This window comes from Pongo pygmaeus, chromosome 5 (genome assembly GCF_028885625.2).
Source record: "Pongo pygmaeus isolate AG05252 chromosome 5, NHGRI_mPonPyg2-v2.0_pri, whole genome shotgun sequence".
Taxonomy (NCBI): domain Eukaryota; kingdom Metazoa; phylum Chordata; class Mammalia; order Primates; family Hominidae; genus Pongo; species Pongo pygmaeus.
In genome coordinates, this window is record NC_072378.2 from 161,232,325 (window position 1) to 161,246,003 (window position 13,679).

The 13,679-nt window shown below is 44.4% G+C and overlaps 1 protein-coding gene across 1 annotated transcript in view; it reads right to left on the reverse strand.

Annotated features, from left to right (window-relative positions):
• The window catches only part of LPA (lipoprotein(a)), a 243,401-nt gene that overhangs the window by 150,775 nt on the left and 78,947 nt on the right, over positions 1–13,679 (reverse strand). Inside the window, exons 26-30 of the mRNA XM_063666806.1 lie at positions 12,389–12,548; positions 8,236–8,417; positions 6,844–7,003; positions 2,683–2,864; positions 1,291–1,450 (exon numbers count right to left, since the gene is read on the reverse strand). Coding sequence (XP_063522876.1) covers positions 1,291–1,450; positions 2,683–2,864; positions 6,844–7,003; positions 8,236–8,417; positions 12,389–12,548 — 844 coding nt within the window. The remainder of the gene's footprint in view (positions 1–1,290; positions 1,451–2,682; positions 2,865–6,843; positions 7,004–8,235; positions 8,418–12,388; positions 12,549–13,679) is intronic.

Genomic DNA, 13,679 nt, shown 5'->3' on the forward strand with positions numbered 1-13,679 from the left:
CTTCATTGACTTGGAACCCGATTTCATGCTTGGACACTTGCTTTTCAGCTGTGCAAGGGTTAGTCTGCAGCTGCCTTTATTCTAGTAATAGGCTAATTCTACTTTTAAACTATGGCTGTTCTGGGGTCTCCACTGAATTGGCAGTGTGTTCTGTGAGGACTCTCTCGTCTAGCTGGTAAGAACTCCAATATCCCAGAGTGCTATGTGATCTCTGTCTTCTTTATTGAGCTTGCTGTTCTCTTGCAGATGCTCTTTCTAAGGAAATGTTCTTTGCCATACGTTCTTGTGGAACCATTTTCTGTGCACATGCAGTGTCATGTTTAGCCAAGGACTGGAGGAGACTTCTATGCATATTTGTAGAGCTCCTTTCCTCCACAAACCAGTCCTTATTTGTAGCAGACCTAGAAAATTTCAACTACCAGAGTCATCACAAACTCCAATCCCTCTCCACCGTTCAGACAGATGGCTACAGTTTGCTTGGTTTCCACCACCTTGCTCTGCAGTGCAGGAAGGGTAACCAGGAAGAAAGCCAAGGCATCTATGGAGTTGAGCTCAACACTGCCCCTCTCTCAATGCTCTAGGTCCTCTACCAGCTGTTGTCCAACATGTAGAAATGGTTTTTCCAGGTCTTTGCTAGTCACTTATGGCCAAAAAAATTGGCCAGAGTGCAGTCAGACTGGGGTTCTGTCCATCTACACATCCCTTTTACTTTTCAGCATCCCTCTCTTTGCTGACTCTCATCTGCCTTTTTGCCTTTGCTTTTCTCTCCCTGGGAACCCATATCCCTTCAGGCCACTGGTACTTAGGACCGAGTGTTCTTCTACCCATTGGAATATATGTAGATCTAGAAAGAGATAGATTCACCTCTCCATAAATATGCACACATTCTTTCCTCATATGCCCAGACAGAAAAGGCATACACAACCTTCCCTTCAGGAACTGGTAGTCAGAATAACACAATTCCAATTGGAAAGTCTTCATTGACCCTTGGTAGGTGTTGTGGAAGGCTAATCTAAGTGTTTGGTCATTTGTCATTCTGACTGTTTTCTTAATGTGATGTCCTCGCCTCCAGATTTCCCTTCTGCTCCAGAAAAGTACGAGGAAGGAGAGGCAGCTTCACATTTCTCTTCTCTCAGACCCTTAGCTCTAAGGCAATCATCCTGAGACATTTTGCTACACCAACTGCATCTGACACAAGTTGAGTTCGGAGAACTCATCTTGAAGCATGTCTCTTCCAACAGAATCTTCAGTTGGCCCTTTCTTCTCTTACGGTAAAGAACAAAGACATACCCATTTGGGTAGTTTTCTGGGGTCCGACTATGTGAGTGTGGTGTCATAGATGACCAAGCTTGGCAGGTTCTTCCTGTGACAGTCTTGAAGTATGTGCCTCGATAACTCTGTCCATTACCGTGGTAGCACTCCTGCACTCCAGGCCTTTGCTCAGTCGGTGCTGAAATGAAAACAGAAGAAATCAAGCTGAGTGTCTCTTAGAACAGGGAAAGATGTGAAGTCATTTATGACACAACCAGAAAGGAGTCTATGAGAATTACAACCGTTCTCTTTTCCTTATCCATAGGCAGATGGATATGAAAAAACCAACCAACAAACAAACACCAAAGCAACAGATTCCTACCATTCTAGAACCGTAGGAAGTTCTTGGAAATATTTCACCTGACACCTTAGAGAAACAGAACAGATCAGAATCCCTCTCATTGGAAAGTGTGCTCACGAGCAAGCACCTTTCTGGGAACCTCTACTGAATGTTCATGAGAAAGATGGGGCAGGAGCGAGCAAAGGGCATGGCATTTGGTAATGCGGGCTGCAGATGGTAACTGGCTGTCGGGGGGAGAATTGGGGACAGACATGGACATTTTGCATGTTTCCCTAGACCGTTGATCATGAAAGCCAAGGCCTTTGGCTTCCGGGCCATGGGGCAGAAAACGGTCCTATACATCTGACTGAAGGCAAAGACACTTTGCTGCTCAGGGATGTGTGCAGGCCAAAAGTTTATTCCTTTGGAGGAAAGAGGGAATCCTCTCGTGCCCCGCATCCTGAATTGCAATAAAGTAGAAGTCTACTACTCTTTCTCTCCAGAACCCTCACAGGTACAAGTGCCATCAGAAAGACGTTTAAGAACACTGAGAAATCACTCCCTTCAAAGCCTAGGGCTGCAGAGCCTTAGAGCATTGGGAGCTCATACACTGCTCCACAGACCCAGGACGATACGGAATTATTGCAGCCCTGGTGGCTTTCTCCAGGGTGGCAGGCTCCAGAGCCACACTTCTGGGAATCTGGAATGCTGAAGATTGCACTGAATGCTTTCTACTTGAAGAAAGCCCAGGTAAAGCTTACTGGCTTGGAAAGAGTCACACACCCGACAACATGATACAATGAAAATTTTGACTAGGACACTGAGAGAGCCCGGTTTGCAATGAGGAGAGTTGTGAAGTTGATCACCCTGGAGGGTTTGTGCCCATCCTAAAGACACAGCCCAACCACGTTGCGCCAGAAATCACTCCGCTGGCTCCCCCAGAGAGTGCACGGAGGCTTCCTGCTACATGGCAGAACTCAATCAATGCTCGAGCATCCGTGTACCATCGAAGCCTGCTGCATCAGTGGGAATTTCCATGGCTTTTCATCCCAGCGTCCAAGCGTGTAGATGTCTGGCCACAGGCTCCTTACCTTGTTCGGAAGGAGCCTCTAGGCTTGGAAGCTGGGTAGCAGTCGGAGGTGCGACGGCAGTCCCTTCTGCGTCTGAGCATCGTGTCAGGTTGCAGTACTCCCACCTGACATTGGGATCCGTCGTATAACAATAAGGGGCTGCCACAGGATCTGGATTCCTGCAGTAGTTCCTGATCAAGCCACTGGAAATTCCAAAACGATACACGTCACAAGAGGTGGGACAATATGCAGGGGCTCCCCACACCCTCTCTTTGGTGCTGCAACAAGGTCATTACCGGTGCCTTTCTAATATTCCCATTAAAAGTACCATATGATTGCCACAAGCACAAATGGCTCTCAATCACCAATCCTCTCTGCACAGTTCTCATAATTAATAGATTATTCTATTAAAAAAAAAAAACCTCTAAAGCAGCAAATGCTTCTTAGACACACTGAGATAGTACATACATGTGGCCAAAAAATGATCAGAGTATTCTCCCTCTGCCTTCTGCCCAATCCATCTCTCTGGAATAACTGGTATAGATTTTGATGTCTGTATTGTGGAATTGTTTATTCACATACAAATGTATCTCTATCTGTCTACCTCTCCGTATCTCTCTCCGTAGGACTTCATATGCTAATGTGCGAGTTGCAACTAACATGTAGTTCTTCAGAGAATACTTGGCATCCAGGAGGATAAGCTTTCCAGGTCAACCTTCACACTCCTGTACTCAAAACCTAGCGAAAAGGCTCTACCTTTCCCATGGAAAAGCATTGTGCAAATAGTATTACTGTCTGTCATTCCCATATCACATGGGTCAAGTTTCTGCAAGACTTCTCAAAGCTGCCCTAGAAAACTTGCTCCCAGGCAGGATGCAGTATCTCTAGAATGTGTTCCTGAGCAGGACCTTCTCTCCTGCTCTCAGTCTATCCTCTGCTGGCTGCAGCCACTCTGGAACTGAGGGAAAGGGGGATGAGTTGAAAGAACAGTGGGACCCACGGCATAAAGGAAGACGGCGGGGTACACTATGAGATCTGAAGATGTCAGACAGCTATGGAGGATTCAGAGAACAATGAATTAGGAGGCAAAGCAGTTGAGGAGTTTGGGCTGTGGGGATCTTGAAGCTTTCGCTCTTCCTTATGCCTCCCAAGAACGTTCCTCCAACCTCTCAGTGGCCTCACATTCATGACCTGTGGCTGCCTGAGAAAATGGGAAGTGTATCATGGGCCATGGGGATGCAACACTCTCTCTCTAGAGACTCTACACTTGTGTCCTAGTCTCAACCCCAGACCCTCCATTCCAGGAAGCTGGTTCAATGAGCAACGGGATGTACTAAGAACCCGAGCTCGTGACAAATTTCTTTCTTCCTTGGCTTCTCTCTTTTGAATACATGGAATATTCTTACTATGCAATACACCTCAGCGTTCAACACTTTGCGATTACTCTACGATTTGCAATATCCCTTTTAAACCACACAGTAACCTTTCATTAATATTACATACCATCGTGCATGAGGTAAGAAAGTTTCAATGGCACACTTCCAATTATTCCCTACATGATTTATGCTAAGTGTTCAAATTCTTACTTCTACAGGTGCAAAAATTAAACATATTGCTATCATTTTGCTTCAAGTAGTCAACTCTCATTTAAAAATATATAGAAATTTGGTCAAGAAAATATTTTGCATTTCCATGTACATTTGCCAACTGCTGGGTTCTTCATTACGTGGGCTGCACAAAGTTCCCTTCTTGTGCTATTCTTCTTCTACCTCATTCCTTCAGGTCACCTCTCTTGTTACATCACCCTGCTGATTCCAAATTCTTACAGTTTCCGCTTTCTTTTTGGGGACAGTGCACGGTATACATTTATGCAACATGGATGATCTTCAAGGCATTTTACTGCTATTTAGCATTCTTGGTTGATCTCTTCTTGTTCCTGTTTACCACATTAATAACATTCCCGGTACCTGACTTCCAGTGTTTTTGACGAGAATGCATTAGCAATTTGTATCACTGTTCTCTTAGCAAGAAACAGCTTGTTTTTCCCCGGTTTCTCATAAGAAGTTTCTTCTTATTATACCTTCGTCTTCTTAACGTCAAACTGTGAAATACAAAACTGCATCATACTGGATTTTTTCTTTTTTTCGAAATCCCTATTTGATACATTGAGTTTCCTGTTTTTGAGATTTTGTTAACATTCTTCATAATTGAAAAGTTCTCGGCCAGCCTTGATTCCGGTATTTGTTTCTGTCCCTATCTCCCTTTCTCTTTTCTGTGACTTGCTTCCCACATGCAGGAAATCTTTTCCTATTTTGCAACATGTCTGTGAGCTTCAGTTGATTTTTTATTCCACTATTTCTTGAGGGTTGTGTGTGTGTGTGTGTGTGTGTGTGTGTGTGTGAACTTGTGAGTATTTGAGTGTGTGTGTATGGGTGTGTTGTGTGTGTGTGTGTATGCGTGTAGTTGGTTCTGTAGAATTGATTTTTGGTTACTTTCTTCTTCGGAAACGTCTACATTGATCAGGCGGCCATCCAGTAATTTTTTCATTGAAGACATAGCTTTTTATATTAGGTCTTTAATTTTATTTGGCTATTCTATACTGTTACTTTCTTTTGATATTTTATTTGTTTTGTTCCATATTCACCTTTTTGTAAATACTTGAAATAGTTATCATAGTGATATGTCAAATTTTCATGCCATTCTAATCATTTCTGTCATTCCCGCGCCCGTTTGTATTGCCTGATTTATTTCCTGGTCATGGATCGCACGACATGCTTTTTCTACATGTAGTCACATTTTAAATTTAGGACTCACTCTGGGGATACCGCATAGCTCAGCCAGTGGACTTCGTTGTTTACTTCTAAAGAGAGTTGAGATTTCCTCTCACAGGCACTTCATTGACTTGGAACCCGATTTCATGCTTGGACACTTGCTTTTCAGCTGTGCAAGGGTTAGTCTGCAGCTGCCTTTATTCTAGTAATAGGCTAATTCTACTTTTAAACTATGGCTGTTCTGGGGTCTCCACTGAATTGGCAGTGTGTTCTGTGAGGACTCTCTCGTCTAGCTGGTAAGAACTCCAATATCCCAGAGTGCTATGTGATCTCTGTCTTCTTTATTGAGCTTGCTGTTCTCTTGCAGATGCTCTTTCTAAGGAAATGTTCTTTGCCATACGTTCTTGTGGAACCATTTTCTGTGCACATGCAGTGTCATGTTTAGCCAAGGACTGGAGGAGACTTCTATGCATATTTGTAGAGCTCCTTTCCTCCACAAACCAGTCCTTATTTGTAGCAGACCTAGAAAATTTCAACTACCAGAGTCATCACAAACTCCAATCCCTCTCCACCGTTCAGACAGATGGCTACAGTTTGCTTGGTTTCCACCACCTTGCTCTGCAGTGCAGGAAGGGTAACCAGGAAGAAAGCCAAGGCATCTATGGAGTTGAGCTCAACACTGCCCCTCTCTCAATGCTCTAGGTCCTCTACCAGCTGTGGTCCAACATGTAGAAATGGTTTTTCCAGGTCTTTGCTAGTCACTTATGGCCAAAAAAATTGGCCAGAGTGCAGTCAGACTGGGGTTCTGTCCATCTACACATCCCTTTTACTTTTCAGCATCCCTCTCTTTGCTGACTCTCATCTGTCTTTTTGCCTTTGCTTTTCTCTCCCTGGGAACCCATATCCCTTCAGGCCACTGGTACTTAGGACCGAGTGTTTTTCTACCCATTGGAATATATGTAGATCTAGAAAGAGATAGATTCACCTCTCCATAAATATGCACACATTCTTTCCTCATATGCCCAGACAGAAAAGGCATACACAACCTTCCCTTCAGGAACTGGTAGTCAGAATAACACAATTCCAATTGGAAAGTCTTCATTGACCCTTGGTAGGTGTTGTGGAAGGCTAATCTAAGTGTTTGGTCATTTGTCATTCTGACTGTTTTCTTAATGTGATGTCCTCGCCTCCAGATTTCCCTTCTGCTCCAGAAAACTACGAGGAAGGAGAGGCAGCTTCACATTTCTCTTCTCTCAGACCCTTAGCTCTAAGGCAATCATCCTGAGACATTTTGCTACACCAACTGCATCTGACACAAGTTGAGTTCGGAGAACTCATCTTGAAGCATGTCTCTTCCAACAGAATCTTCAGTTGGCCCTTTCTTCTCTTACGGTAAAGAACAAAGACATACCCATTTGGGTAGTTTTCTGGGGTCCGACTATGTGAGTGTGGTGTCATAGATGACCAAGCTTGGCAGGTTCTTCCTGTGACAGTCTTGAAGTATGTGCCTCGATAACTCTGTCCATTACCGTGGTAGCACTCCTGCACTCCAGGCCTTTGCTCAGTCGGTGCTGAAATGAAAACAGAAGAAATCAAGCTGAGTGTCTCTTAGAACAGGGAAAGATGTGAAGTCATTTATGACACAACCAGAAAGGAGTCTATGAGAATTACAACCGTTCTCTTTTCCTTATCCATAGGCAGATGGATATGAAAAAACCAACCAACAAACAAACACCAAAGCAACAGATTCCTACCATTCTAGAACCGTAGGAAGTTCTTGGAAATATTTCACCTGACACCTTAGAGAAACAGAACAGATCAGAATCCCTCTCATTGGAAAGTGTGCTCACGAGCAAGCACCTTTCTGGGAACCTCTACTGAATGTTCATGAGAAAGATGGGGCAGGAGCGAGCAAAGGGCATGGCATTTGGTAATGCGGGCTGCAGATGGTAATTGGCTGTCGGGGGCAGAGGTGGGGACAGACATGGACATTTTGCATGTTTCCCTAGACCGTTGATCATGAAAGCCAAGGCCTTTGGCTTCCGGGCCATGGGGCAGAAAACGGTCCTATACATCTGACTGAAGGCAAAGACACTTTGCTGCTCAGGGATGTGTGCAGGCCAAAAGCTTATTCCTTTGGAGGAAAGAGGGAATCCTCTCGTGCCCCGCATCCTGAATTGCAATAAAGTAGAAGTCTACTACTCTTTCTCTCCAGAACCCTCACAGGTACAAGTGCCATCAGAAAGACGTTTAAGAACACTGAGAAATCACTCCCTTCAAAGCCTAGGGCTGCAGAGCCTTAGAGCATTGGGAGCTCATGCACTGCTCCACAGACCCAGGACGATACGGAATTATTGCAGCCCTGGTGGCTTTCTCCAGGGTGGCAGGCTCCAGAGCCACACTTCTGGGAATCTGGAATGCTGAAGATTGCACTGAATGCTTTCTACTTGAAGAAAGCCCAGGTAAAGCTTACTGGCTTGGAAAGAGTCACACACCCGACAGCATGATACAATGAAAATTTTGACTAGGACACTGAGAGAGCCCGGTTTGCAATGAGGAGAGTTGTGAAGTTGATCACCCTGGAGGGTTTGTGCCCATCCTAAAGACACAGCCCAACCACGTTGCGCCAGAAATCACTCCGCTGGCTCCCCCAGAGAGTGCACGGAGGCTTCCTGCTACATGGCAGAACTCAATCAATGCTCGAGCATCCCTGTACCATCGAAGCCTGCTGCATCAGTGGGAATTTCCATGGCTTTTCATCCCAGCGTCCAAGCGTGTAGATGTCTGGCCACAGGCTCCTTACCTTGTTCAGAAGGAGCCTCTAGGCTTGGAAGCGGGGTAGCAGTCGGAGGCGCGACGGCAGTCCCTTCTGCGTCTGAGCATCGTGTCAGGTTGCAGTACTCCCACCTGACATTGGGATCCGTCGTATAACAATAAGGGGCTGCCACAGGATCTGGATTCCTGCAGTAGTTCCTGATCAAGCCACTGGAAATTCCAAAACGATACACGTCACAAGAGGTGGGACAATATGCAGGGGCTCCCCACACCCTCTCCTTGGTGCTGCAACAAGGTCATTACCGGTGCCTTTCTAATATTCCCATTAAAAGTACCATATGATTGCCACAAGCACAAATGGCTCTCAATCACCAATCCTCTCTGCACAGTTCTCATAATTAATAGATTATTCTATTAAAAAAAAAAAACCTCTAAAGCAGCAAATGCTTCTTAGACACACTGAGATAGTACATACATGTGGCCAAAAAATGATCACAGTATTCTCCCTCTGCCTTCTGCCCAATCCATCTCTCTGGAATAACTGGTATAGATTTTGATGTCTGTATTGTGGAATTGTTTATTCACATACAAATGTATCTCTATCTGTCTACCTCTCCGTATCTCTCTCCGTAGGACTTCATATGCTAATGTGCGAGTTGCAACTAACATGTAGTTCTTCAGAGAATACTTGGCATCCAGGAGGATAAGCTTTCCAGGTCAACCTTCACACTCCTGTACTCAAAACCTAGCGAAAAGGCTCTACCTTTCCCATGGAAAAGCATTGTGCAAATAGTATTACTGTCTGTCATTCCCATATCACATGGGTCAAGTTTCTGCAAGACTTCTCAAAGCTGCCCTAGAAAACTTGCTCCCAGGCAGGATGCAGTATCTCTAGAATGTGTTCCTGAGCAGGACCTTCTCTCCTGCTCTCAGTCTATCCTCTGCTGGCTGCAGCCACTCTGGAACTGAGGGAAAGGGGGATGAGTTGAAAGAACAGTGGGACCCACGGCATAAAGGAAGACGGCGGGGTACACTATGAGATCTGAAGATGTCAGACAGCTATGGAGGATTCAGAGAACAATGAATTAGGAGGCAAAGCAGTTGAGGAGTTTGGGCTGTGGGGATCTTGAAGCTTTCGCTCTTCCTTATGCCTCCCAAGAACGTTCCTCCAACCTCTCAGTGGCCTCACATTCATGACCTGTGGCTGCCTGAGAAAATGGGAAGTGTATCATGGGCCATGGGGATGCAACACTTTCTCTCTAGAGACTCTACACTTGTGTCCTAGTCTCAACCCCAGACCCTCCATTCCAGTAAGCTGGTACAATGAGCAACGGGATGTACTAAGAACACGAGCTCGTGACAAATTTCTTTCTTCCTTGGCTTCTCTCTTTTGAATACATGGAATATTCTTACTGTGCAATACACCTCAGCGTTCAACACTTTGCGATTACTCTACGATTTGCAATATCCCTTTTAAAGCACACAGTCACCTTTCATTAATATTACATACCATCGTGCATGAGGTAAGAAAGTTTCAATGGCACACTTCCAATTATTCCCTACATGATTTATGCTAAGTGTTCAAATTCTTACTTCTACAGGTGCAAAAATTAGACATATTGCTATCATTTTGCTTCAAGTAGTCAACTCTCATTTAAAAATATATAGAAATTTGGTCAAGAAAATATTTTGCATTTACATGTACATTTGCCAACTGCTGGGTTCTTCATTACGTGGGCTGCACAAAGTTCCCTTCTTGTGCTATTCTTCTTCTGCCTCATTCCTTCAGGTCACCTCTCTTGTTACATCAGCCTGCTGATTCCAAATTCTTACAGTTTCCGCTTTCTTTTTGGGGACAGTGCACGGTATATATTTATGCAACATGGATGAGCTTCAAGGCATTTTACTGCTATTTAGCATTCTTGGTTGATCTCTTCTTGTTCCTGTTTACCACATTAATAACATTCCCGGTACCTGGCTTCCAGTGTTTTTGACGAGAATGCATTAGCAATTTGTATCACTGTTCTTTTAGCAAGAAACAGCTTGTTTTTCCCCGGTTTCTCATAAGAAGTTTCTTCTTATTATACCTTCGTCTTCTTAATGTCAAACTGTGAAATACAAAACTGCATCATACTGGATTTTTTCTTTTTTTCGAAATCCCTATTTGATACATTGAGTTTCCTGTTTTTGAGATTTTGTTAACATTCTTCATAATTGAAAAGTTCTCGGCCAGCCTTGATTCCGGTATTTGTTTCTGTCCCTATCTCCCTTTCTCTTTTCTGTGACTTGCTTCCCACATGCAGGAAATCTTTTCCTATTTTGCAACATGTCTGTGAGCTTCAGTTGATTTTTTACTCCACTATTTCTTGAGGGTTGTGTGTGTGTGTGTGTGTGTGTGTGTGAACTTGTGAGTATTTGAGTGTGTGTGTATGGGTGTGTTGTGTGTGTGTGTATGCGTGTAGTTGGTTCTGTAGAATTGATTTTTGGTTACTTTCTTCTTCGGAAACGTCTACATTGATCAGGCGGCCATCCAGTAATTTTTTCATTGAAGACATAGCTTTTTATATTAGGTCTTTAATTTTATTTGGCTATTCTATACTGTTACTTTCTTTTGATATTTTATTTGTTTTGTTCCATATTCACCTTTTTGTAAATACTTGAAATAGTTATCATAGTGATATGTCAAATTTTCATACCATTCTAATCATTTCTGTCATTCCCGCGCCCGTTTGTATTGCCTGATTTATTTCCTGGTCATGGATCGCACGACATGCTTTTTCTACATGTAGTCACATTTTAAATTTAGGACTCACTCTGGGGATACCGCATAGCTCAGCCAGTGGACTTCGTTGTTTACTTCTAAAGAGAGTTGAGATTTCCTCTCACAGGCACTTCATTGACTTGGAACCCGATTTCATGCTTGGACACTTGCTTTTCAGCTGTGCAAGGGTTAGTCTGCAGCTGCCTTTATTCTAGTAATAGGCTAATTCTACTTTTAAACTATGGCTGTTCTGGGGTCTCCACTGAATTGGCAGTGTGCTCTGTGAGGACTCTCTCGTCTAGCTGGTAAGAACTCCAATATCCCAGAGTGCTATGTGATCTCTGTCTTCTTTATTGAGCTTGCTCTTCTCTTGCAGATGCTCTTTCTAAGGAAATGTTCTTTGCCATACGTTCTTGTGGAACCATTTTCTGTGCACATGCAGTGTCATGTTTAGCCAAGGACTGGAGGAGACTTCTATGCATATTTGTAGAGCTCCTTTCCTCCACAAACCAGTCCTTATTTGTAGCAGACCTAGAAAATTTCAACTACCAGAGTCATCACAAACTCCAATCCCTCTCCACCGTTCAGACAGATGGCTACAGTTTGCTTGGTTTCCACCACCTTGCTCTGCAGTGCAGGAAGGGTAACCAGGAAGAAAGCCAAGGCATCTATGGAGTTGAGCTCAACACTGCCCCTCTCTCAATGCTCTAGGTCCTCTACCAGCTGTGGTCCAACATGTAGAAATGGTTTTTCCAGGTCTTTGCTAGTCACTTATGGCCAAAAAAATTGGCCAGAGTGCAGTAAGACTGGGGTTCTGTCCATCTACACATCCCTTTTACTTTTCAGCATCCCTCTCTTTGCTGACTCTCATCTGCCTTTTTGCCTTTGCTTTTCTCTCCCTGGGAACCCATACCCCTTCAGGCCACTGGTACTTAGGACCGAGTGTTCTTCTACCCATTGGAATATATGTAGATCTAGAAAGAGATAGATTCACCTCTCCATAAAAATGCACACATTCTTTCCTCATATGCCCAGACAGAAAAGGCATACACAACCTTCCCTTCAGGAACTGGTAGTCAGAATAACACAATTCCAATTGGAAAGTCTTCATTGACCCTTGGTAGGTGTTGTGGAAGGCTAATCTAAGTGTTTGGTCATTTGTCATTCTGACTGTTTTCTTAATGTGATGTCCTCGCCTCCAGATTTCCCTTCTGCTCCAGAAAACTAGGAGGAAGGAGAGGCAGCTTCACATTTCTCTTCTCTCAGACCCTTAGCTCTAAGGCAATCATCCTGAGACATTTTGCTACACCAACTGCATCTGACACAAGTTGAGTTCGGAGAACTCATCTTGAAGCATGTCTCTTCCAAAAGAATCTTCAGTTGGCCCTTTCTTCTCTTATGGTAAAGAACAAAGACATACCCATTTGGGTAGTTTTCTGGGGTCCGACTATGTGAGTGTGGTGTCATAGATGACCAAGCTTGGCAGGTTCTTCCTGTGACAGTCTTGAAGTATGTGCCTCGATAACTCTGTCCATTACCGTGGTAGCACTCCTGCACTCCAGGCCTTTGCTCAGTCGGTGCTGAAATGAAAACAGAAGAAATCAAGCTGAGTGTCTCTTAGAACAGGGAAAGATGTGAAGTCATTTATGACACAACCAGAAAGGAGTCTATGAGAATTACAACCGTTCTCTTTTCCTTATCCATAGGCAGATGGATATGAAAAAACCAACCAACAAACAAACACCAAAGCAACAGATTCCTACCATTCTAGAACCGTAGGAAGTTCTTGGAAATATTTCACCTGACACCTTAGAGAAACAGAACAGATCAGAATCCCTCTCATTGGAAAGTGTGCTCACGGGCAAGCACCTTTCTGGGAATCTCTACTGAATGTTCATGAGAAAGATGGGGCAGGAGCGAGCAAAGGGCATGGCATTTGGTATTGCGGGCTGCCGATGGTAATTGGCTGTCGGGGGCAGAGGTGGGGACAGACATGGACATTTTGCATGTTTCCCTAGACCGTTGATCATGAAAGCCAAGGCCTTTGGCTTCCGGGCCATGGGGCAGAAAACGATCCTATACATCTGACTGAAGGCAAAGACACTTTGCTGCTCAGGGATGTGTGCAGGCCAAAAGCTTATTCCTTTGGAGGAAAGAGGGAATCCTCTCGTGCCCCGCATCCTGAATTGCAATAAAGTAGAAGTCTACTACTCTTTCTCTCCAGAACCCTCACAGGTACAAGTGCCATCAGAAAGACGTTTAAGAACACTGAGAAATCACTCCCTTCAAAGCCTAGGGCTGCAGAGCCTTAGAGCATTGGGAGCTCATGCCCTGCTCCACAGACCCAGGACGATACGGAATTATTGCAGCCCTGGTGGCTTTCTCCAGGGTGGCAGGCTCCAGAGCCACACTTCTGGGAATCTGGAATGCTGAAGATTGCACTGAATGCTTTCTACTTGAAGAAAGCCCAGGTAAAGCTTACTGGCTTGGAAAGAGTCACACACCCGACAGCATGATACAATGAAAATTTTGACTAGGACACTGAGAGAGCCCGGTTTGCAATGAGGAGAGTTGTGAAGTTGATCACCCTGGAGGGTTTGTGCCCATCCTAAAGACACAGCCCAACCACGTTGCGCCAGAAATCACTCCGCTGGCTCCCCCAGAGAGTGCACGGAGGCTTCCTGCTACATGGCAGAACTCAATCAATGCTC